A 24,174-nucleotide genomic window follows, 5' to 3' on the forward strand; every position below is an offset into this window, starting at 1 on the left:
CTAAGGGGACTGGTTCCCTGAGAAAGCGTGGGGAGTGGAGGGGGATAATGGGCACTTCTAGGTGACAGACTAGGAGCTTGTCTTGCTTGGAACCTCCTCCGTGATGTGATTTTCCTCCAGCCATACAGAGGCATGCAAGTAGGGAAGTGCACTCACTCAGTTTGGGTTTGCTGGATCAGTTTGGTAGAAGGGTAACACTGCAAGGAAGTTAAGGGTACTGATTTTCTAACAACTTCAAATCAGTCAATCACAGAGTTCATATTGGTTATCAGAAAAAGGTATGGGAAGGGAGATTGGTACCCTGGGAGGGAGAGTACAGGAAGGCAGGGGTTGTTGTGTCTCTGCATTGGAACTTCATTCATTATGGATATGAGCACTAGAGACCCAGGGGCATAGGAAGCTGTAGACAGAAATGAAGACATTGGAAACCCCGAGGCCAGGTCAGTTCAGCTGGTGAAAACTCTGTGGCCTATCCCTGGGAGTAAGAGTGGTCCTTTACTAAGCGTAATTAAAGGGTTACCAGCCATGAGTGAAATACATAAGATAGGACTTTCTTAACAAGTTAGTGGTGAACACATGTTGTGTTTAAATTCCTCTTTAGGTTTTGATTGGTTACACCTCAAAGAGACCATAGTAGCGCAAGGCTTCAGCCTTCTGCAGCGATTCCTTCACATTCTCCCTGCTGCCGAAGCTCTTGGCTGTTTTATTGCAGTGGCTCCATAGCTAATATTTCCTCTGAGTTGTACCAAAGTATCTTCCAGGACATTCACTTTTATAGCCAAACCTATTTTCTTTATAGTGTGAGCGTATCCGCAAGGTGGAAGAAGACCAGGAGAAGCAGATTGCAGTCTGTTCCTTTCGGGTCTCTCCTTATGCTCGGAAAGCCGTGTTCTTGCCAGGCTGCTGTAAACCTTTTTCCAGGGATATTAGAGGTGGGGCGGGCACAGCGCCTGGAGATAGGAGATTAGTGGTGAGCTGAAACAGCTGGGTAATTTTTAGGAATTTTGTGGGGCAGTTATTAAACACGGCCATTATTAAACATTTACATTTGTAATTTAATGCACTTTTATTGAAAACAAAGGTAGTAAATACTTAAATCTTTAAGAAATATTGATTGTTACCTGTGCTCTGGAAGTTACTTCCACCTGTGTACTGTGTGGTCCTCTGCATTCAGTGCTGCTACCTCGATAGCCTGAAACCAGCCACGGTGGAGGCACTGACTCTGTAAATGGCTGGCAGACTCCAGGTAAAGGCCTGTCTTTCCAAAGAGCCAGTTGTTAAACCTGGACCAGCTTACTATGGGCTGTAATGGCATCTCTGGCTTCTCACTTTAACTCCAGCACTTAGGGGAAATTACCAAACTGAAGGCCCCCTCGCCTTCTAAGGCCATCCCTAACCTGTTCCAGCTCTCTCTTTATAATCTTCTTCTTCTATTACTATATATATTTTTATTACCTACTTATTCCTCTCCCCAGTGGACCTAGATGCTGGTCTCATCTTCCTTGTTCACCTTCCTATAGATGAATCTCATGTTGACTGCTGCCAATTCACCTCACTCTTCCCAGGCATATAAATTAGAGCTTTAGAAATGGCTGCTGCTTAAGAAAGAATAATATATAAAACAGGATGACATAATTCATATATCTTGTTGCCATAGTTGCAGTTTCTTTTAATGTTTGCTATTTTGAGTTTACCAGAATGATTTACATTTGTTGGAATATTAGCTTAAAGTATCATAAAAAGTATCAGTGTTTATTAACTATATTTTAGGGTTAACTCTTGTGTATATATTCAACAGAAAAGTTTCACTCCTTTATGGTGGCAATTTTCTGAGTCATACACTTTATTTTTAAAATTAAATTCACTGAAGTAACTTGGCTACCGTTCACCTGGTCCCCTTTTCCCTAGTTTGTTCTACCACGCACACTTTCCCTCCGTTAGTCACCGTTTTGTCGTCTGTGCCTGTGAGCTGCTTTTTGTTTTATATTCCACGTAGGAGTTACATCATGGTTTTGTCTTTTCTGACTTGTCTTACTGAGCGTGATGCTGAGTGCATTCGATCCATCCATGTTGTTGTGAATGGCCATATTTCATCTTTTAAAATTTTTTTATAGCTGAGAAGTATTCCACTGTGCATATGTAACACATCTTCTTTATCCAATCATCCATGGATGGGCACTTTGGTTGTTTCCATGTCTTGGCTATTGTAATTAATGTTGCAATGAAGAAAGGGGAGTATGTGTATCTTTATGAATGAGGTTTTTTTTCAGGTAAATACCCAGAGTTGGAATTGCCAGGACATACGATAATTCTCTTCTTAATTTTTTAAGGAACCTCCATGCTGTTTTACAGAGTGGCTATGCCAGTTTACATTCCCACTAACAGCATAAAAGGGTTCCCTTTTCACCAAGCCCTTTCTGATACTTGTGATTTCTTTTTTTTTTTTTTTTTTTTAATAATAGCTGTTGTAACAGGTGTGAGGTGGTTTCTCATTGTGGTTTTGATATGCAATTCCCTAATAACTACTAATGTTGAACATCTTTTTATATGTATGGTGGCCATATATAGGTCTTCCTTAGAAAAATATTTGTTCATATCCTCTGCCTATTTTTTAATTGGATTGTTTTTTATTGTTGAGGTTTACAAATTCTTTACATATTTTGGAAGTTAATTCCTTATTGGAAATACTGTTTGCAAGTATCTTTTTCCATTAGGCTGGCTGCCGTTTTGTTTCTATGATGGTTTTGAAACTTTTTTTATGTATTCATTTTTTTAATCCTCACCCAAGAATATGTTTATTGACTTTAGATAGAGAGGAAGGGAGGGAAAAACACTGATGTGAGAGACAAACATTGGTTGTTGCCTCCTGTATGCACCCAACCAGGGACTGAACCTGCAACACTGTGATGTGCAGGACGACAGTCCAACTAAGCCTCCCAGCCAGGACTTGCTGACTGTTTCTTTAGTTGTGCAGAAGCTTTTTACTTTGATGTGGCCCCATTCATTTACTACTGCTTTTGTCTCCCTTGCTTAGGAGTCAAATTCACAAAAACACTTCTGAGACCAATGTACAGAAGCTAAGTGCCTATGTTTTCTTCTATGACTTTTATTGTTTCAGTTCCTGCATTAAAATTTTTAATTCATTTGAGTGAATTTAATGTGTGCTGTAAGACATTGATCTAGTTTCATTCTTCTGAATATGGCTGTCCAGTTTTCCCAGCCCCATTTATTGAAGAGATTTTGCTCTCTCCATTGCATATTTTTGGCTCCTTGCTCATAAATTACTTTTCCTTGTATGTGTGGGCTTATTTCCAAACTCTCAATTCTGTTCCATTGGTCTGTGTTTCAGTTTTTCTGCCAATGCCACACTGTTTTGATTACTATAGGTTTATAGTATAGTTTGATTTTTCTTCTTTTTTTACTCTTCACCAGAGGATATGCTTATTGATTTTTTTGTGAGAGAGAGAGAAAATGGGTGGGGGTAGAAAGAGACAGACAGACAGAAGACATTGATGTGACAGAGAAACATCAGTTGGTTGCCTACCATACATGCTCTGGCCAGGATTGAACTCACAACCTTTGGGTATATGGGATGATGCTCCAACCAACTCGCCAGGGATGTAGTGTAGTTTGAAATCAGTGTATGTGATAACTCCAGATTTTTTGTCCCACTGGATTGCTTTAGCAGTATGGGGTCTTTGGGAGTTTCATACATATTTGAGAACTTTTGGTCCATTTCTGTGAAAAATGCCATGGGGATTGTGATAGGGATTGTATTGAATCTGTATATTCTATTAGGCAATATGGACTTTTTAACAGTGTTTAGTCTTCCGATCCGTGAATATAGAATATCTTTCCATTTTTGGTGTCTTTAATTTATTTCAACAATGTCATAATTTTCAGTGTACAGGTCCTTCACCTAATGTATTAAGTTTATTTCTAGGTATTTTATTCTTTTATTATGATTATAAATGGGGTTGTCTTTTAATATTTATATAGAAATGGAGCAGATCTTTGTATATTGATTGCATATCCCGCAACTCTACTGTGATATCTTACTATTTCTAATATTGTTTGGGTGAGTCTGTAGGGCTTTTTAATGTATAAAATCATGTGATCTGCAAATAGTGACATTTTTACTCCTTTTTCAATTTAGGTGCCTTTTATTTATTTATTTCTTGCCTAATTGCTCTGGCTAGTACTTCCAGTGCTGTGTTGAATGACAGTGGTGAGAGTGGCCATCCCTGTTGTGTCCTTATCTTATTGGAAAAGCTTTCAGTTTTTTACTGTTGCATATGATGTTACCTGAGGATTTGTCATGTGTGGCTTTTATTATGTTGAGGTATTTTTCGTTTATACTCATTGAGAATTTTCATTATAATGGATTTTGTATCTTTTCAAGTGCTTTTAATGCATCTGTTGAGATCATCATGTGATTTTCATCTTTCATTTTGTCATTGTGGTGTGTCACGTTTATTGATTTGCAGATGTTGAGACATCCTTGCATCCCTGAATCCCACTTGATTGTGGCAGGGGATACTTTTAATGTAGTGTTGTATTCTGTTCGCTGGTATTTTGTTGAGGATTTCTTTTATCTGTGTTCATCAGAGATGCTGGCCTGTAAGTGTGTGCGTGTATGTGCTGCCCTTGCCTGCTTTTACTGTCAGGGTAGTCTTCTGTTTGTAAAATGAATGAGCAAGTATTCCCTCCTTTTCAGTTTCTTGGGAGGGTTTGAGAAGGAAATATATTAAATCTTTTTTTAATGTTTTGTGCAATAGAATTCACCAGTTGAAGCCATCTGGTCCTGGACTTTCGTGTTTTAGGATGTTTTTGAGTAGTGCTTTAATTTTGTTACCTTGCGATCAGTCTATACAGGTTTTCCAGTTCTTCATGGTTTGATCTAGAAAGGTTGTGTGCCTTAAGAATTTGTCCATTTCCTCTAGGTTTTTAATTTAGTGGCCTATAGCTTTTCATGGTACCCTTGTATAATCCTTTGTATTTTTATTGTATCATTTTAATTTTAATTCTTTTATTTCTGATTTTATTTATTTGAGTCTTTTCTATTTTTTTCTTAGTGAAATAACATAGAGGTTTGTCAATTTTTTTTCATTTTCAAAGAACCACTTACTGTTTTATGAATTTTTTTCTATTCTATTTTTGTTTTCTTTCACTTCTTTTTCGCTCTTATTTTTATTATTTCTTCCTTCTAACTTGGAGCTTTGTTTGTTTCTTCTTTTTCTAGCTCCTCAGGGTGTAATATTAGGTTTTTTACTAGTGAATTCCCTCTTAGTATTGCTCTTTTTGCATCCCAGAAATTATGGAATGTCGTATTTTCATTTTTAGTTGTGTATCTGTGTCTTTTGAGTTCTTCTTCTACTTGCTCTTTGACCCAGTAGTTGTTCAGTAGCATATTGTTTAGTCTCCACACATTTGTGATGTGTCCAGCTTCCTTTCTATAGTTGATTTCTAGTTTCATACCACTTTGGTTAGACTAGATACTTGTTAGGATTTTGGTCTTCTTAAATTTACTGAGACTTGTTTTCTGGCCCAACATATGGTCTGTCCTTTAGAAGGTTCCATGTGCACTTGAGATGAATGTGTCTCCTGTTTTGGATGGAAAGTTCTAATATATCTACCAAGTCTGTCTGCTCTGTGTCATTTAAAGCCAGTATTTCCATGTAAACTCTGTCTTCATGATCTGTCCATTAATATAAGTGGGGTATTGTTAATTCCTCCCTTACAGGTCTGTTAATAATTGCTTTATATATTTTCATGCTCCTGGGCTGGGTGCTTTATATATTAATAAAATGTTTATCTTTTTGATGGATTGGCCTGTCTGTCATTGTAAAATCTCCATATATGCCTCCTTATTTTTTGTTGTGAAATCTATTTTGTTTGATATGAATACAAATGCATCTTCTTTTCTCTGGATACCTGCTTGGAGTGTCATCATTCACCCCTTACAGTGAGCTGGTGTTTTGTTTTGTAGCAGAGATGAGTCTCCTGAAGGCAGCATATAATTGGGTCGTGTTTTTTAACCTAATCTGGTACTCTGTGCCTTTTGATTGGTGAATTCTGCCCATTCACATTTAGGGTGATTGTTGACATATCAGGACTTACTACAGTCATTTTACCTTACTTAATTTCAAATTCAAATCTTTCAAACAAAACCGATCATTGTTAATAGCCCCCTTTTAGCTCATGATAAGTGGTTACGTCTTTATAATTTTAAGAACTACTATAGACTATCAATCTAGAAATTGAAATAATAATGCAGCAAATGAGTATGTGAAACTAATCCTGCACAGATGGAAATCGTACAGCTCAGAACTTCGTGATGATTCATATTCTTGGAAGACCACTGCATTCTTCCACAGAGCCTGTCCACAGGGGGGTGTACAAAGTGATGTAATTTTCATGTTGCAGTTTTAACATCTGCTGCATGGCAGCTTGACTATATTCCTATTAAAGAAATATCTATAAATATTGATAAAGATTTCCTTCTTACTTTTGTTTCCAGGCTGTTTATCTCTGTAGTCATTTTTTTGGCTGCACTGTGCAGTCTTTTCCTAGCATTTGACCTCCGTAGGATGTGACCTGGGCCTGAGTAACTCCACCAAGTAGTGTGTTTTTCACAGCCACATGCTGAGACTGGCTTTTTTTGCTCTCTCTTGCTTTCCCACATATCTACATTTTCCCACATAACCTACACTGCTAGCTCTTTAACCACAGTAAGAACCCAGATTTTAAATGAGCAGTTGTTTAACCAGTTTTCATTTTCTCATTTTGCATGAAACCTGTGGAGGAATGAAGAGAAAATTTTTAAAAATTTGAATGTGGCTTAGTGTAAGTTTCTACAAAATTATAGAGATGATAACAAATATAAAAATGGACAGGGGAGATATTAACCCAACCAGATTGAAATTTCAGCAGAGTAGATTATTGAGTGGTAAAAATTATATGTACTACATGCATAGTTGGGGTCAGATTAAATATTTTAATTGGTGTAAAAAAAGTGTGGGAAACTAAAAGCTAAAACTTAAAAAGCAGACTGAGATATTTGGGCAATTAAGAGACATGCCTCTATATATGCATAGCAACAGATTGTTTCATTGTTTGTTTGTGTAATTGGCATCTTCTGTGCTCTACAGTCTTGGAATAGTAGAATCATTTGGGAGGGACTGCGGAGGACATTACTGGAATTGGATTGGCATTGTTCACACACTGGTCTGTTCTCTGGTTTAAAATCCTCTCTTTGTTGCTTTTCTTAGGTGGGGCTCTTCCCTGGACACTGTGTTGAGTTAATTAATCAGAAAGTTCCCCAGTCAGTGACCAACTCAGTGCCAAAACCAGGTGAGTACTGTTTTTCGTTAGTGCGGTTGGTTATTTTATCAACTGTGTAACTATACAGATGTTCCCTTCTGGTCACGGAGCTCAATTTGCTGCTCTTTGTATCTGCTGATGTGATATGCATTCTTCGTTTTACGTGGCTTTGATATTGAGCTTTTTATTTCTTTATTGATCATTTCACAAAGGTTTATGTGCACTCAGAATTTTAGACAACTTTATAGAACTGTTTGCTCCATTAAGCTTTGTTATTATTTGTTTTTATAATTATATTGTAGGAATATAGCTTATTAATGAATAAAATGATAAAAATAGTTTTAAAGAACTGACATGGAGATAGTATGATTAGCTGAAATTTAATAGATGAAGGGAATTTTATTTTATTGGTGCTTTTGAATTTCAAAACGATTTTATATACCATTTCTTACTTATATAGTATATTTGCAGTGCTATATAAATATGTAGAGTATTTTACAAATAATTAAAGCAGTGTTGAAATTTTATTGGGATGACTTAATCTTGACAAATACTATGGAATATGTAGTCTGGAATTTTTAAATGTGATGTTAAATTTTCAAAAGAAAATTAAAGAAAAGACTAAAAGGTTTGGGGGAGAATAAGCAGGAATCAAATTTATTTTTCCTAATTTATATTCCCTCTGCTTTTCCATGCCCTACTACCCCTAGCCCTCACCCCCAATAAAAGAAAAGGAAAAACATTTTGGGCCTCAGAATTTATTTGTACTGTTTGCCTTAGTGTATTTTCTTTCTTTTAAAAAAAATATTGTATTTATTTATCTTTAGAGGGGGAAGGGAAGGGGAGAGGGAGAGAAGTATCAATGTATGGTTGCCTCTTGTGCGTCCCCTGCTGGGAACTGGCCTGCAACCCAGGCATGTGCCCTGGCTGGGAATTAAACTGTGATCCTTGACTTCGCAGGCCTGCGCTCAATCCACTGAGCTACACCAGCCAGGACTATTTTTTTTTTGTATTTTCTAGTTTTAGGTTCTTTGTGTAAAATTAGGGGGGTACAGTTTATCCTTTACTTATTTAATATTTTCCCAACTCTACCTGTAAAGCCACTGAGGCATAATAGTTTTTAATGTTGATGAAGTTCAATTATTTTTTTCTTTTGTCACTTAGGCTTTTATATCTTATCTAAGAAGGCTTTGCCTAACCCAAGGTCAAGATTTACTCCTAAATATTCTTTTAAGAAGTTTATAGTTTTAGATCTTAAATTTTAACCCATGATCCATTTTGAGATAATTTTTATTTATGGAGTAAGGTCCAATCCATTGGATGTTCAATCGTCCCAGGGTTGTTTGTTGAAAAGATTACTGCCTCCCCAGTAACTTGTCTCGACTCACTCGTAGAAAGTCAGCTGACTGCAGACACAGGAAGTTCTTTTCGGTTTTTCTATTCTATTCCATTGACCAGCGTGTCTGTTTTTATGCTGATACCACCACGTCTTGATTACTGCTGTTTTGTAGTAAAATTTGCAATTGGGAAGTCCTACTTTATTCTTTTTCAGGGTTAATTGGCTTTTCTGGGTCCCTTGCAATTCCATATGAATTTTAGAATCAACTTTTTAATTTTTACAAAGAAGTGAGCTGAGATTCTGATAGGGATGGTATTGAGTCTATATATCAATGTGGGAAGTATTACCATCTTGTCATTATTTATTAAATCTTCCAGTCCATGAATACAGGGAATTATTCCATTTATTTAGTCCTTCTTTAATTTTTTTAAATGTTTAGTTTTTTTAGGATATAAAATTTGCATTTCTTCTAATTTATTTTTATTCTTTTCTTTTTGATGCTATTAAAATGGAGTTTTTAAAATTTAATTTCTTATTCACTGTAAGTACATAGAAATACAATTTTATATATTAATTTCATATTCTGAAACGTTGAAATGTTTATAATTTTTAGTGGATTTCTTGGGATATTCTATTTACAAGATCATGTTACCTGTGAATAGAGATATTTTTACTTTTTTCCTAACCATCTGAATGTTTTTCATTTTCTTGCCCAATTGCTTTAGCAAGAACATGTAATATAATGTTGGATAGAAGTTTTAAGAATTGGCATCCTGGCCTTTTTTTTGATCTTAGGAGAAAGCATCAGTTGTTAACTGGAATTGGCTGTGGGGATTTTGCAGCTGCCCTGCAGCAGGTTGAGGAGGTGCCCTTCAGTTCTTAGTTTGTTGAGTGATTTTCTCATAAAAGTGTCTTGAATTCAAGTACTTTTTATCTGTGAGGTGATTGTGACTGTGATCAGTACTTTGAAGTTATTAAAATTTAACATAAAAATTTATTGATTTCTTTTGCATTGTTTTTTTATCAATTTCTGCTGTAAAAGCTTAACTGTTATTAGTTATTAAGCCTCATCTTTGATAATTTTTCCTCAGATATACTGTGAATTGAGTTCTTTTAAAAAATTAGCTTCAAGCCCTGGCTGGTGTAGCTCAGTGGATTGAGCACAGGCCTGCGAACCAGAGGATCATGGTTCGGTTCCCAGTCAGGGCACATACGTGGGTTGCAGGCCGGTTCCCTGCAGGCCAACTCCCAGCAGGGGACACACCAAAGGCAACCATACATTGATGTTTCTCTCCCTCTCTCCTTTCTCCTCTAAAGATAAACAAATAAATAAAATCTTAAAAAAAAATTAGCTTCATATTGATATTGAACTGTATCAGTCAAATACTTTCTCATGTTTTGGATTAGAAGGTGACATTTCTAATTGTGATAACCTTCAGAAGCTTTTGAAACTTGAGAAGTTTAATCAGTTATTGATATTTCTGGGAAGTAGGTTTCTATTGATAGACTCATATGGATTATTAATTCTAAATTAGTATGACATAGAGTGACAATACCCCTTCAAAAGCTGATTATTTTAGCTTTTGTGAGCAGCATTGCAGGATTGTCACAGGGCAATGTGCACTCTCAATACGTTTTGGGAAGGATGCCGTGAGTTCTATCCGCCTGAGGCTCGTTTCACACGTTAAAACTGTCTTTGCCCACAGTACAAGCAACTTGAACGTTCTGTTTATTTTTAACATTGCCATCTGTCACTGTTAGATACAAATCTGAAAGATGTAACTGTAGTTTGAGACTGAAGTTTAAATCTCCCTATATTATTACACAACAAGGGCAGTAGGAAAAAAATGTCTTTTTGGAGTTCTTAATGTTCTCACTTGGTTCAATTATTTGTGTCTGTAAAATTGAAATTAATGAGTCATCATGTCCTGCTTGGAGTTTAGTGAGCAGTTACGTCTTTTTATTGATTTCGTTCTTTAAGTTTTTAGTGTTCTCGACTGTTACCTCTTCAGTCATTCCTTTCATGCAGCTCTCTGCTCCTCCTTGCCTTACTCATCAGTCACATTCTTTGACATTGTCTCGTACATCCTCTCTCCCGTTTGGATACTTTCTAGTGACCTCTCTCAAAGTCCACTGACTCTTTTCCCTATGTAGGCATCTCTTAAGTCTATCTAGTAGGTTCTTAAATTCTCATATATTTTTTCTTTTTTAAAATGTATTTAATTATTTTTCAAGTACAGTTTTCTGTCTATTACTCCCATCCCATCCCACCCCACCGTGCTCCCCCCTTCCCTCCCATTTCCACCCTTCTCAGTTGTTGTCCATGTATCCTTTATATATGTTCCTCTAAATCCCTCCCCTGTTTCCCCTAAATTCCCTCCCCTCTCCCTTCTGGTCACTGTCCCCCTGTTCTCTATTTCAGTGTCTTTGGTTATATTTTAAATTCTCATATATTTTATTTTTAGGATCAACTTCAGATCTTTTTTTTTTTTTGCAGTTTCCAAGGTAGAAATTCTCCATCTTCTGATAGTATTTGCCTTTTCCTATATTCAGTAAGCATGAGGCAGGTGGGGAAGGGAGGGAGAGAGGGAGGACTGTGGGGAGAAGTGATGAAGAAAGAAAAATAAATTATGAAATAAAAAGGTGAAAAGAGAAAAAAAGCAAAGCTTACTCTTGAGGTATAACTTCTAAAAATGAAGGACTAGAGAATTTAGACAAAGCGTCCCTCTGAGCAGAGTTACGCAATTTGGACAGAAATAAAAATATCTCTTCGAAGCATTTGAGAATTAGTAAGGTAGTAAACAAGTAAGGCTAAGCAGCAGAAGGAAATCCAGGGGGGCGTGACCCCCGTAGATGGAGACATAGTCCCCCTGGTGCATCTGCTAGTGGAGTAGAGAAAGTCACTGTGCTGGGGCGAGGGGCAGCTCCAAATCCAGCAGGGGCAGAGTGACTGATGAATGCCCCAAGCTTTGAGTCAGAATCTTTGTAGAAATTGACAGTTGATTCTAAAATTTATATGGAAGTGCAGATCCAAAAATACTGAAGACAATTTTGAAGAATAGAAAAAGTGGGAAACTTACTATAATAGATATCAAGACTTATTGTGAAAACTTCACTAATTAAGATACTGGTATTAATGCAGAACAAAGGGCCCAGTGGGACAGAACTGGGTTCAGAAACCCGCTGTGGGTATCTCAATTTGTGATAAAAGTGGCATTGCAGAGCATCGTCCAAAAGGCAGTCGTTTCAAACAGCAGTGTTAGGTTACCTGGGCAATTACATATCTGATCCTCATTTAACCCCATGTACAATTCCAGGAGAATTGTAGATCTGTGTGTGGAAGATAAAACACAACTTTTAAATGATAACTCAGTGGAATATCCTCATGACATATTTTCATGGTCTTAGGTTAGACATGAAGCAGAAATCATAATTGAAATACTTAGTAATTAAAATTAAAGTGCAGAGCACTGTCATGTGGTGCTATTATGATAATGAAAAAGGTAAATCACAAAGTGAAAATGTATTTGCAGTACTTGTATCTGAGAAAAATCAGGCAACCAGACTGGAAGAAGCACATAGATAGCAACAGATAAAATGATATTCTAGTTGATTGAAAATTTGAACAGATACCTCACAACAAATATCCAAAATACTCAGTGAGCATGTGGTAAGATGTTCAGCATTATCAGTCTTTAGGGAAATGCAAATTAAAACCTTGTTGACCTACCCAGGATGGTGTAGCTCAGTGGATTGAGTGTGGGGCTGCGAACCAGAGTATCACGGTTCTATTCCCAGCCAGGGCACATGCCTGGGTTGCAGGCCAGTTCCCAGCAGGGGACACACAAGAGGCAACCATACATTGATATTTCTCTCCCTCTCTCCTTCCCTTCCCTTCTAAAGATAAATAAATAAAAAATGTTAAAAAAATAAAATAAAACCTAGTTGACCCAATACATACCCACTAGAATGGTTAAAATTTAAGAGTAACAATACTCAGTCGGTGAGAATATGTACATCAGTGGAAATCCTCATACTGTTACTGGGAGCATAATGTGGGACAGTGATTCTTTATACACTCTTGCGTAGACATAGGATGTTCCCAGCAACCTTCTTCCTATGCCTAAAAGNGGATTGAGTGTGGGGCTGCGAACCAGAGTATCACGGTTCTATTCCCAGCCAGGGCACATGCCTGGGTTGCAGGCCAGTTCCCAGCAGGGGACACACAAGAGGCAACCATACATTGATATTTCTCTCCCTCTCTCCTTCCCTTCCCCTCTAAAGATAAATAAATAAAAAATGTTAAAAAAATAAAATAAAACCTAGTTGACCCAATACATACTCACTAGAATGGTTAAAATTTAAGAGTAACAATACTAAGTCGGTGAGGATATGTACATCAGTGGAAATCCTCATACTGCTACTGGGAGCATAATGTGGGACAGTGATTCTTTATACACTCTTGTGTAGACATAGGATGTTCCCAGCAACCTTCTTCCTATGCCTAAAAGCCAGAAAACTAGAAAAACTGAAAGGTATAGTAAATAAAGGCATGTTCACTCAGTGGCTTTCTCTGCACCAATAGAAATAGAATGGGTTACGGGTGTCTGTAATAACATGGGTGAATCTTACAAAAAATAAATGCTGCCAAAAGAAGCCTGATGTACAATACAAGTACATTGTAAAAGTCCATATAAACAAAGAGAGCTCATAATCGATGGAGTTTGTGCTAGAAGCTGGGATAGCAGTGACCCGAGAGGAGAGAGGTGCTGCCGATGATTGGGATGGTTGGGGGTGGCATTTCCAAGTGGCTGGTAGTGTTCTTTCTGTTGATCCAGGTGGTAATTATATGGAAAGATGATGTCAAGCATATTTTTATGTGCTAATTGCCTTTTGTATTTCTCCTTTGCGAAATGCCTATTCAAGTCCTTTCTCATTTTTGGATTGGTCACTTTGTATTTTTAAAATATACCTCCCATCCAGATGAATATCTTTTGCAGTGTTGCTTTAACATACAAATGTTGGAAATCATATTTTCAAAATAGATTTGATGCTTCCATACTGTAAAATACTCTGCAGCTATCCAAAGGAAGAAATAGAGGCATATGCGCTAATCTAGGGCATTCTTTTTCTGTGGGGCATTTTTAAATGAAAAAGCAAATTACAAAATAGTATAATTCCATTGTAAATTTGTAGAAGAGAATCTGAAGGATACATACCTGGGTGAAAAGAATAGAATTGTGGAGGTAGCGAGAGACATTCCATTTTTTCTCGGTGTGCTTCAGTGTTAAATCCTTTAATATGATCATTTATTACTGTACGAAATGTGAGAACAGATTGTAGTCACCCTTGTACTCCATCCTGTCCAAACAGAGAGTTTCCAAGAGTTCTCCTTAATGCGCCTACCCCATAAAATAGATGTTTTTGACAATAGCTTTAATGTAGATATTTTATTTAATTGACATACCTGTGTCAGGAGCAGCACAGTTGAAAGGACAAAGGCAGGGCTCTAACCTTGAGCTTTAATCCCTGTGCCAGGTGGTTACTGCTTGTGTGTGGTCTTTTGGCTTCTCTGATTTCCAGTTTCCTTATCTGAAAAGTGGGGCAAGCTTCTTTTGAACATTAGGGATAAGGCACTTAAAGCCCCTGGATACTTAATAAATGTCAGCTGTTTTTTTTTCTTTATGTGTATTTGCTATGTTATGTTACTGAAAGTCCGTCAGAAACTAGAACTGTTTAGCTTACATAGATACTTAGTTAATGTATTATTCTTGGCATCACCCATTTACCAGTATCTCTAGGTATACCGCAGGAACAGATGAATCACAGTAGTTTTCACGGGACTGTGGCAGGGAAAGGAGCCCCTTTGGACTGTTCCTCTAATGCAGTTTGCATCACAAGTTTTCGTCTTTTCTGATGACACTGAATTTTTTGGTGAGCAGACAGAAGGAGCTGAAGCTCTCATTTTGTGTTCTTTTAGGGAACTGTTCCTCTAACATCTAGCTTTTTTGTTGTGTTACTTGCGATTTTGATTAATTATAATGTTTTACCCTCTGTTTTCATTTGTTTGCTTCTGAATTGTTTCTGGGGTTGTGTGCGTGTGTGTGTGTTTCCAGCACTTGCTTTTCTGTAATCATATTTCTTTACATGTCACTTTAATATGAAGTGGCTAAACATTCTATAAAATAGGTCCAGGTTTTCACTTATCCTATGTGGAATGTTGTATTGAATAATCTTCCCATTGAACATCTGCTTACTTGTGTTCTGGGGGCTAATACTTGAAGAATCAGATGATTCAAACCAGTGAATCATCGGTGCCTAGGAGGCACTGATGGAAGGTTCGGAGGAACATCAGAGTGCGAGGGTGCCCTGGGGCATTTTCTCTCTTAAGGCATTGCTCAAGAGACTATTTTCTCACTTAGCGCCAGGGAAAAACAGTTAAAAAATTGATAATTCCACATATTTGCAAAGTGCTTTGGAGTTTATGATATTTGAATTTACATTGCTTAAACTGGAATTTGAATCTTGATGTTTCTGTGTGCTCCCCGTCACAATCCTTTCGTAACAAGTAGAGCAGCAGAGAAAGGGTGAAACAACGTGCCTGAGGTTTCACAACTAGGACTTGGCGAAACCTGACTTCTGATAGTAATCGTAGCCGGCACTTACGTAGTCACACTGTGTGCTAGACACTGTACCAAGTACCAGACAAAGATGAACTCCTTTGTAATTAACTAACTCAAAACCCAGAATTTTTCCCACAATAGAACATGGAATAAAGATAAAGTTTATTGTTCTTTCTCTCAAACCAAGTATTTAATATATTTTGCTTTTACTGCAACAGGATTAAATAAAGATGTATTTGGGTTTTCACAGGCCTTTATGAACAGAATAGAACAGAAATTAGGGGGAACATGCTTTTAGGAACCTATTTAATTTGCTAACCTGTTTCAGCCATCATCTTTCTAATGCCTCTGTAATTCAGAAATATCTTTCAGTCTGCCTTCATTAAACATAAAACATAACTCCACGCTACTTTACATGGCATTTTAGCTTGCTCTCTCTCCTCCTCTTCTCTCCCATGCTCATCTTTCTCCCTTTGTGCTCTGCTGGGCTCTGACTACTTCTCTGGTCTCCGAACACACCGTGAGCTTTCCCAGCTTTCCCAGCTTTCCCCTGCTCCTCCTGGTCCTGTAGACTGGATGCCTCCTCCCCCTGCTGCCCAGGTGAAATCCTTGCATTTCCAGACTCAGGCCATGACCTCCTTTGTCCATGAATGCCTCCCCCGCCTGTCTCTCCCTACCCGGTCTCCTGTGTACCCCAGTCGAATCACATGGTAGCTATTTTACTCGCTCGTAAACTGCAGGGTCCTCACAAGTGACCAGTTTGTCTCACTCATCTTTATCTTCCCAAAGGTTGTATGTACAGTGGATGCATAATGATGCCATTTGCATTACTCTATCTTAATAGTAACTACTGAAATAGTTTTTTAGAATGCAAGTTTTACTCAGTTTCTGACTTTAGAAAATAATGGACTACATTTCAGCCCATAGCAGCTATTGTTTATCACTCATTTGGAAATGTTGTATGGCAATGAATCTGATGCTGTTTTGTTTTGCTTGTGGGCAGATAATCTATTTTATAATGATTTGTATCCTTTGTATCCTTTGTACTGTCCGTGACAATTGATTGATAAGCATGGATGATTCCCACTATAGTTATCAGGGATGTTTCTTAAACTCCCAGGCACCCTTCTGCCATTGCCAGGAGTAGGTCCCTGGTCAGTCTCCTTGCCCTAAGCAAAGCAGCTTTTCCACTGTGAGTCATTTCCAGTATTCATTTATTCATTAGTTAGAATGGCATTGACTGCATACTGTGTACTAGGGCTGAAGCAGTCAACATAACAGACAGAAATCTTGTCATTTTGGAGTTTGTATTCAGGTATGATGCGAGGGAGAGGCAGAGGGAGACAGGTGGAATGTGTAGTGCGACAGATGAAGCTGGGAGAACAACGAGCCCTGGAGGGGGTTCCAGAGGAGGAGGTGCCGGCGTGTGGCTCACATGGGGCTGGAATCCTAAGCGGGTGGAGTGGTCAGGGATGGGCATATCAGATGCTTCCTTCTGAGCAAGAACTGGAGATGAGGAAGGGAGGTGGGCACATGCCTGGGCGAGAGCTCTCCAGAGAGGGAACTGCCAGTGAAGGATACGCGTTGCCAGTAGAAATCAGACCCTTCCACGAGATAGCAAGAAAAGTGTATCACGGACCCGTACATGGGGAGCTTGTGATGTGGCAAGGTTTATTCCGGTAGAAGTCTGCCCTGTGTTTCATCTCTGTCTCCCCACCATGGAAAAGTCCAACTGTGTTCTCAGCAGGGACACATTTCAAATGAAGGCTTACTCCTTTGGACCCCATGTGGTCTGCCGTGGGCCCCGCACAGTGGCTTGACCCACATGGTTGCAGATGTTCTCCAGTGAGAGAGAGAGGGAATGAACAAATGGGGCAAGTCCAGGTCATGGAGCAGAGAGAGAGCATCTTTGTTTCCCTGGAGTTATAACCAAGAGCTTTTTCAAAGTAACCAATCAACTTCCCAAGCTTTTGCGGGCTTCTGATAGGTCCACCCCCTAGTTAGACTGGCAGGCTTCTATGTCCAAGCACCTCCCCCTGTGCTCCCCAACAGTTCGGTGCTGGGAAGGGAAGAGGTTAATCCCTTTGGCAGAGAACTGCTGGAATCCCCTGCAGTGTGTGAAGCTGTAGCTTCCTGGTTAAACAAACAGATTTACACTCCACAGTTTACTAAGCTCAATGTCTAATTCCCTTTGACCCCTTTCTTATTAATAATTAGCTAACTACCTCTGGTAATGTACTGAGCTGGATGTCCATCTAGCTTGCTAAAGGATCAGCAGGAAGGCCAGTCTGACTAAAGCAGTGAGTGATGACATGAGGTAAGGTCTAGAGGGGAAAGAGGATCATGTTCTCTTGGGGGCCTGGGGGCCACTATCCATTTTGGCTTTCATTTAAAATTGGATAGGAAGACACTGGAATGTTTTCAGCAGTTGTTATTTGACTCGACTTCCCTTAATGGACCATTTTGGTTGCTGCATAAAGGATAGACAGGGCATGGGTGAAGACAAAGCTTGGCAGTGACTTTTAGAATGACACTGGCAAGAAACGATGGTGGCTGGGACCAGGAGGGTGGCTCTACCAGTGGTGAGAGGTGATCTGATTCTGGATGCATTTTGGCTGTTAAACTGGCAGCATTTACAGCCTTACTGTGAAGGGTTTGCATAATTCAGGCGGGTTTTTTTTTTAATAGAATAATAGCAGTGTCTTTTCATTGCCTTTCCAGTGAATTCTCTTGCCCCAACCCCATCTTCCACGCAGATACACACAGTCCTTCACAGGGCAACCTCCACACATTTTGATAAATATGAGCAAAAAATAGCACATGACTTCTATGCCATAAGCAGCCATTAGGAGACAAAGCATAATGCTTTTCAGTCAGCCGTATTATTTAGCTTTTGATTTTGAATTAATTGTGGTCTCAGAAGAAGTTGCAAAAACAGCACAGAGGTCCCATATGCTCAAAAAACTCTACTTCTCCCAGTTGTGATGTCTTACGTAACTCTATAGTACGTTATCCAAACCAGAAAGTTAACATTGTTAACTACTGTTCAACTAGATTACAGACCTTAGCTTACTCCAATTTCCCCAGCTTTTGCACGCACTCACTTTTCTTACCATGCATTTCTTTGTGCATAGAGTGCAGCCTTTTGGGTTCCAGGTGTGAGCTATTGTTATGAAGTAACTGTCCTGCACTCAGGCAAACCACTGTTGAATTTATTTGTTCCTAGCTGTGTTGATACGTTAGGTAATATGAGGGGATTATACGTTGTACCGAGTGTTCCCAAAATGGCCTTTCCACAGCATGGATTTCCCCTGCCCCTTCTCCTTTCTGTCTTGTCTCCCCTTTCTGCTTTCCTCTTCTCTGTCCCCTGCTGTCTCTAGTGCTGACCAAGGAAAGGGTGGAGGAGGGTAGTTTAATTGAAATTTTAACCACAGAGGGTACCTTTGAGTTCTCCATTATGAATAAACTTTAAGAGCCTCATTTCCTACTCAGTAAAATCTATAAATGCACAACTTTTTCATTGGTAAAGATTAACATTTTGTTCTTGTCATATACTAGAAGTTTTCTGTGGTCTTTCATATTTTAAAATCACATCAGTTCCTTGTTTTTCTTATTGTGGCTTCCAGCTTATGAACAATTTTGTATTCAGAGCTCTGTTTGAGGAGGAAAGAAAGAATAAATTTGATCAGGAACAGAAGATTTTGGCCAGGTACATAATAAATACCCCCGCATATCTTGAATGTGACAACACCTACCTGTGTGACTGCTTAAACCCGCTGCCTTGGTTTCCCCTCTCTGAGATGGGACTAATACTACAGTCAACTTCTCAGGGTTTTATTAAAGACTGTTTGTGAAGTATGTAGCCTCGTATCTGACACAGTGTAACATTACTTCTTTGTTAGCAACAAGTTTCTCAATGTGGATTTACATTGGTTATTAGTAAGAAGTCATTTGGAACAGAAAATATGTTAAACTCTTTCAGTTCATTTATTTCTTCAAATAATTCTAATAGAGTTAACACAGTACAGTACTGCAATTTATTATAAATATTGAGTCGCTTCAGTATTTTTACAGGTGTGAAGTTACAGTTTTAACATTTGGTCATTACATAAGGAGGAGGCTATTCTCTGGAAATTTTTTTTAATTCTAGATTTTCAATTCTGAAAAAAACTTTATTTTTTTAATGAATAGTTAAGAAATTGCCATCTCAGGATTTTTCAGATGGAGGCAGTATAAATTGATAACTTTTTACATGTAAGAACAACGACTACAGCTTATTATCAGCAGGGATATTAAAGAGTATGTTCGTAGTCTCTCACTGCTAGTTTGATGATTCGGATTTTTGCTGGTAGTACTTCCTGCGCGATGTATCGATCCTTCCCTTACTTATTTGGGCCTTAAGTGCCCAAATCACTATTATTGGAGACAGTGTCTCCCATCAAGATAGCAAATACAAGCGGCTGAACAGTATTTTTAAAAAGAACAAAGACATAGTTAAATAGCAATTTCCTGGAGCCCTCTGAGCAGGAAGTTTTCACCTGTGTGAGGCTGATGGGTGGAGCCACACCGGGGCAGCCTGTTCCGCAAGTGTGAGTTTGGGCTGGGGTGTTGCCGGGGAGCTGCGGAGCCGGAGGAGCGGAAAAGGGAAGATTCAGCTTCTCAAGGCGATTGCTCTTCCCCGCCCACCAGCCTGCTAGGCTGGATTCCAAACCAAAAGCAAGTCAAGAAAGCTGCCGATGGGGGCCTGAAAAAGCGGTGGGAGACTAAAAGCGCAGTGGAGGTTTGACTCAGAGGTATCCTGTGTCTGGGAAGGTCTGAGCCGGGGCGATCGCGACTCCCTCTGTACGTGCAGAGCTGTCCTACGTGGAGGAATCAGCTGCTAAGTGCAGTCATTTGGAATAATCCTCAGTATTGATCCTAACACCTGAGCCACCACAAGAGGTAAGGATATCTCAATCAATTACGCCAGTGTTCGCCTCAGTAACATTCAGAATGTTTCACTGAGAGTATTTTTCTGTTTGGGCACATGTGTTCTTGTTTGCTTTTAAGTGAATGGTTCATGTTTGTAGAGAAATGGTCATTTTTTGAAGTGGATTGTACTGCATATGTGTTGGGCAGTGTATCTCTTTCCTAGTCAAGTATTACTCATTTCTCCATTTGAAATCAGCTTAGTTCTTAATGTTTTCAAGACCTTAGGTTAATGCACATAAGTTTTCATGATTAAAAGAACCTACCTTTGTTTCATAAGCCACCAGTATACATCGTATCATAATTTTTCCTCGTGGGTTAGTATTTCATAGGCAGCACTGATTTACTAAAAAGAACTTGGTAGACTGTTTAAAGAGGCTGTTTACATTCGCTTAAGGAAGTACCCTCCTGCCCTTTTCTCTTCAAGTAGTGTATGTGTGTTTTCCTCATTGTAAGGAGAACCATCTCTGTCCATAAGATATTTGTATTTACTCCTTTTCTTCTCACAGAGATTTTTTTTCACCATCAGGGTCCATATTTATATGGTGTTCCTTTAGACCTTTTCACTCAGATGACGTGGTCAGCAGAATTGCCTCTGAATCACAGGTCAGCTCTGTCAAGAATTTGAACATTCCCCATCCCCCAGGAATGTTTATTCTGCAGTTAAAATGATACCAATATTTTAACTTTAAAAACCATAAATGGGGGAATTTCTACTTTTAGACCTTTTTTAAAATTGTCAACTTTTAAAAAAAGCACCTGTATACAGCTCTTCTGTTAATGGTTTGAGACCAAATTTATCTCTTGAGAAGTATTATGTAGTTATACTTTATCTGGTATTCAGTAGAAGAGAGCAGAAACCTGAGGTTCTTNCATCAGGGTCCATATTTATATGGTGTTCCTTTAGACCTTTTCACTCAGATGACGTGGTCAGCAGAATTGCCTCTGAATCACAGGTCAGCTCTGTCAAGAATTTGAACATTCCCCATCCCCCAGGAATGTTTATTCTGCAGTTAAAATGATACCAATATTTTAACTTTAAAAACCATAAATGGGGGAATTTCTACTTTTAGACCTTTTTAAAAATTGTCAACTTTAAAAAAAAGCACCTGTATACAGCTCTTCTGTTAATGGTTTGAGACCAAATTTATCTCTTGAGAAGTATTACGTAGTTATACTTTATCTGGTATTCAGTAGAAGAGAGCAGAAACCTGAGGTTCTTAGGTGAAGTTTACATTTACGACAACTGCAGGAGGAAGGAGTAGAAAGGGTTCTATACACCCTTCCTGAGTGATCTCAGCCCCCAATTCAGGAGGTACAGCCAGATTCGCTTGAACCTGGTCTGGAAAGGTGACTCAGGTTCTGGGTACCTCTGTACTGTGGAGGATTCTAAAAGTTTTCAGAGCAAAGGTAAAGAAAAATTACAGTAGTAAAAATAACCCCTGTTAGTGGACACTAAATTAGTTCTTGGCGTATATATAATTTCATTGAAGCATAGAGTAATCCTGTATTATTATTGTCATTCTCATTGTGTATGTGAGGGAATTGAGGCTTTGCTTATTAAGACCTTGCAGGTTGGAAGTGATTAGAAAGTGGATTCAAACCCTCAGGTCTGCCCGTCTCAGAAGCCCATGCTCTTGTTCCCCATGCTAAAGGTCAGGTCTTGACGGGCAAAATTCTGCGATGTTAGTTTGCTCTTGATGGAGTCTTCCTCATCAGTCGGTGCTCTCTAAATGTCACAACATTCCCCTCTAGCCCGAGAGAGGGGGGGAACCCAACCCATAGAACCTAGCAAAAAACAGCTTTGATTCTATCAGTGGTTCTACACTGAACTCCATAGCTTAATAAAGTGGAAAAATTATATGACACCAAAGTGATGTGATTACATTTTAAGTTTGTAGAAAATTTCAGGGTGAGTTTTCACACTGTTAAGATTGAGGATCCAAATTTTCAGATATCTGGGAATCCATGTAGTCCTTTTGGTAGTCCTCTTACTTTCCATGTAACTGAATTCCTAAGAATGCATAGTTACTGTATTTTAATTTTTGTAAGAGAAAAGATATGCATAAGTTTCTTCCTGCAATAGTGCTAGTTTTTAAACCTCTATGAAACAGTATTAGTTCATCGAAAAATAAGAACCCAGGTTATTTTAAAATCCTAGCAGAGATGCATTCCCAGCCTCTATCTTCTAGCCAACCATCCCAGCGCATTAGAATCCTCTAGTGTCAGGAATTTATATCCACATCATGTTTCCTCCTACTCGCCACTGCTAAAATGCAAATCTTTTTGTTCTGTATTTAGCAATGCAATTAGTCAGAGTCTTATATAAGCGAGGTGGTAAAGTCACCAAGTTAATTTTCTTTTTTTTCCCTACAAAGTTAAGGAACAAAACCAATCACTTATTATTTAAATTTTTGATTTAAATTTAAAAATAAAAATTGTATTGATTTTAGTAAGATAAATGTAGAGCTTACTTATATCTCCCTAAAATCATGCAAAATAAATTTGAGCCTTCTTTGATATTTATGACTGAAATTTATAGCTCCTGGAAAAGTAAATATGTAATGTAAATAATAGGAGTGTTTTATCTTAGCCTGATGACGATTTTCCCAAGGGAACTGTGATTCTTAAGATCTAATGTATCATGCCCTTTGTAATGTGTACCTTTGTGTGCTCTAGAAAGAGCAGGAGCACGATGATGCTTTGGTTTCATTGGTTTCATTCTTAAGTAAGAGGGTCAGATACATTTTACTCAAATACCCAAATATTTTAGCTAACCACAGGCATGTCACGACACATGAGAGTTGTGCTGGATGTTCTGAAGAAACAATTTTGTTGCTTGCCTTCTGCTTCTCTTTTCCCAAGTGAATTGTTCTTGTCCTTGCTTTCCCAAAGGGTCTTCTTTAAAGTTTACTACACATTTATTTTGTAGCTTCCTGATGTCGCCCATTTGCATTCTGGTTAGGAAGGCCTTTGAAATGCCTCCTCTTCTCTCTCATAAGTAAATGGAAACCGATTGGACTTATGTAACTGTTGGGAGCTTTGTAACTTTTCCACCCAGAGCCATTATTGCCAGTGTTATTTTTAGTTTAGCATTGCACGTACATGACATTTCTCAGATACCTGGTTCCCTTCCTCTGAGGTTGGAATGCACAGACAGCAGACTGTTACGGTCGTCCACATTCCGGAACCTCATCCCTGAGCTGATGCCAGATATTTTTTCTGAGAGCCTCTTGCAGCTGTTACATGCATCAGAGAATTGTGTTTTTTCTCTTTCAAAATTGTTTATGATATATTGATAAAAATGGTTATATACTCTCTTCCACATATATTCTACAGTGTATTAAGATTTAATACTCAAATTTACCTAAAGATCTTCTTGGACATTGTGAGGTGGTGAGAAGAGATGAAATCCAAGGCTGAAGCAGCTGTATTCTTGCTTTAAAAATTAGAAATAAACTCAGCAGTTTCTAGAGAGACAGTGAACACTTTGCATTTTGATTATCACCTTGGTAGAATATAAGTTTTCACAGGTTCGCCATCTGTAGGTACTATTTACATCTTTTTCTCTTGCTAGAGTATATTCTTAAACCTAGTTTAAAAATTAAGCTGTATAAAAGCATATGGCATTTTCTAAAAAAAACCCCAGTATTACAGGTGACCATCATACTGTTCAACAAGGCCTTCCTAGCAAATAAATCAGGGAAACAAACAGTAGAGTCTTATGGGGCATGATCGACAACTGTGAGTGGCTTAACAATGAAAGGTAGTACCATTATGCCTTATGTCCTGGAAATAGTTAAACGCATGTTATATGAATTAGTTGTAAAAGTACTCCTGACTAAGCTTTCTTAGGGAATAATAATTTAATTTAATTTTAAAGGTGCTAAGCCTAATATACTATACATAAAACAGTAATAT

At 38.3% G+C, this 24,174-nt stretch overlaps 1 protein-coding gene across 4 annotated transcripts in view; it reads left to right on the plus strand.

Annotated features, from left to right (window-relative positions):
• The window catches only part of ARHGAP32 (Rho GTPase activating protein 32), a 274,955-nt gene that overhangs the window by 190,296 nt on the left and 60,485 nt on the right, over positions 1 to 24,174 (plus strand). For 3 of the 4 annotated variants that reach the window (XM_037038281.1, XM_037038279.1, XM_037038280.1), the window contains one exon: positions 7,272 to 7,353. In XM_037038281.1, the coding sequence (XP_036894176.1) occupies positions 7,272 to 7,353 (82 nt within the window). Of the gene's footprint in view, positions 1 to 7,271; positions 7,354 to 19,601; positions 20,227 to 24,174 lie in introns of those variants that run through there. The other variant, XM_037038282.1, reaches the window with a different exon arrangement.

The sequence above is a fragment of the Sturnira hondurensis genome, unplaced genomic scaffold (genome assembly GCF_014824575.4).
Source record: "Sturnira hondurensis isolate 20B ecotype Veracruz unplaced genomic scaffold, ASM1482457v3 Scaffold0024152, whole genome shotgun sequence".
Lineage (NCBI taxonomy): Eukaryota > Metazoa > Chordata > Mammalia > Chiroptera > Phyllostomidae > Sturnira > Sturnira hondurensis.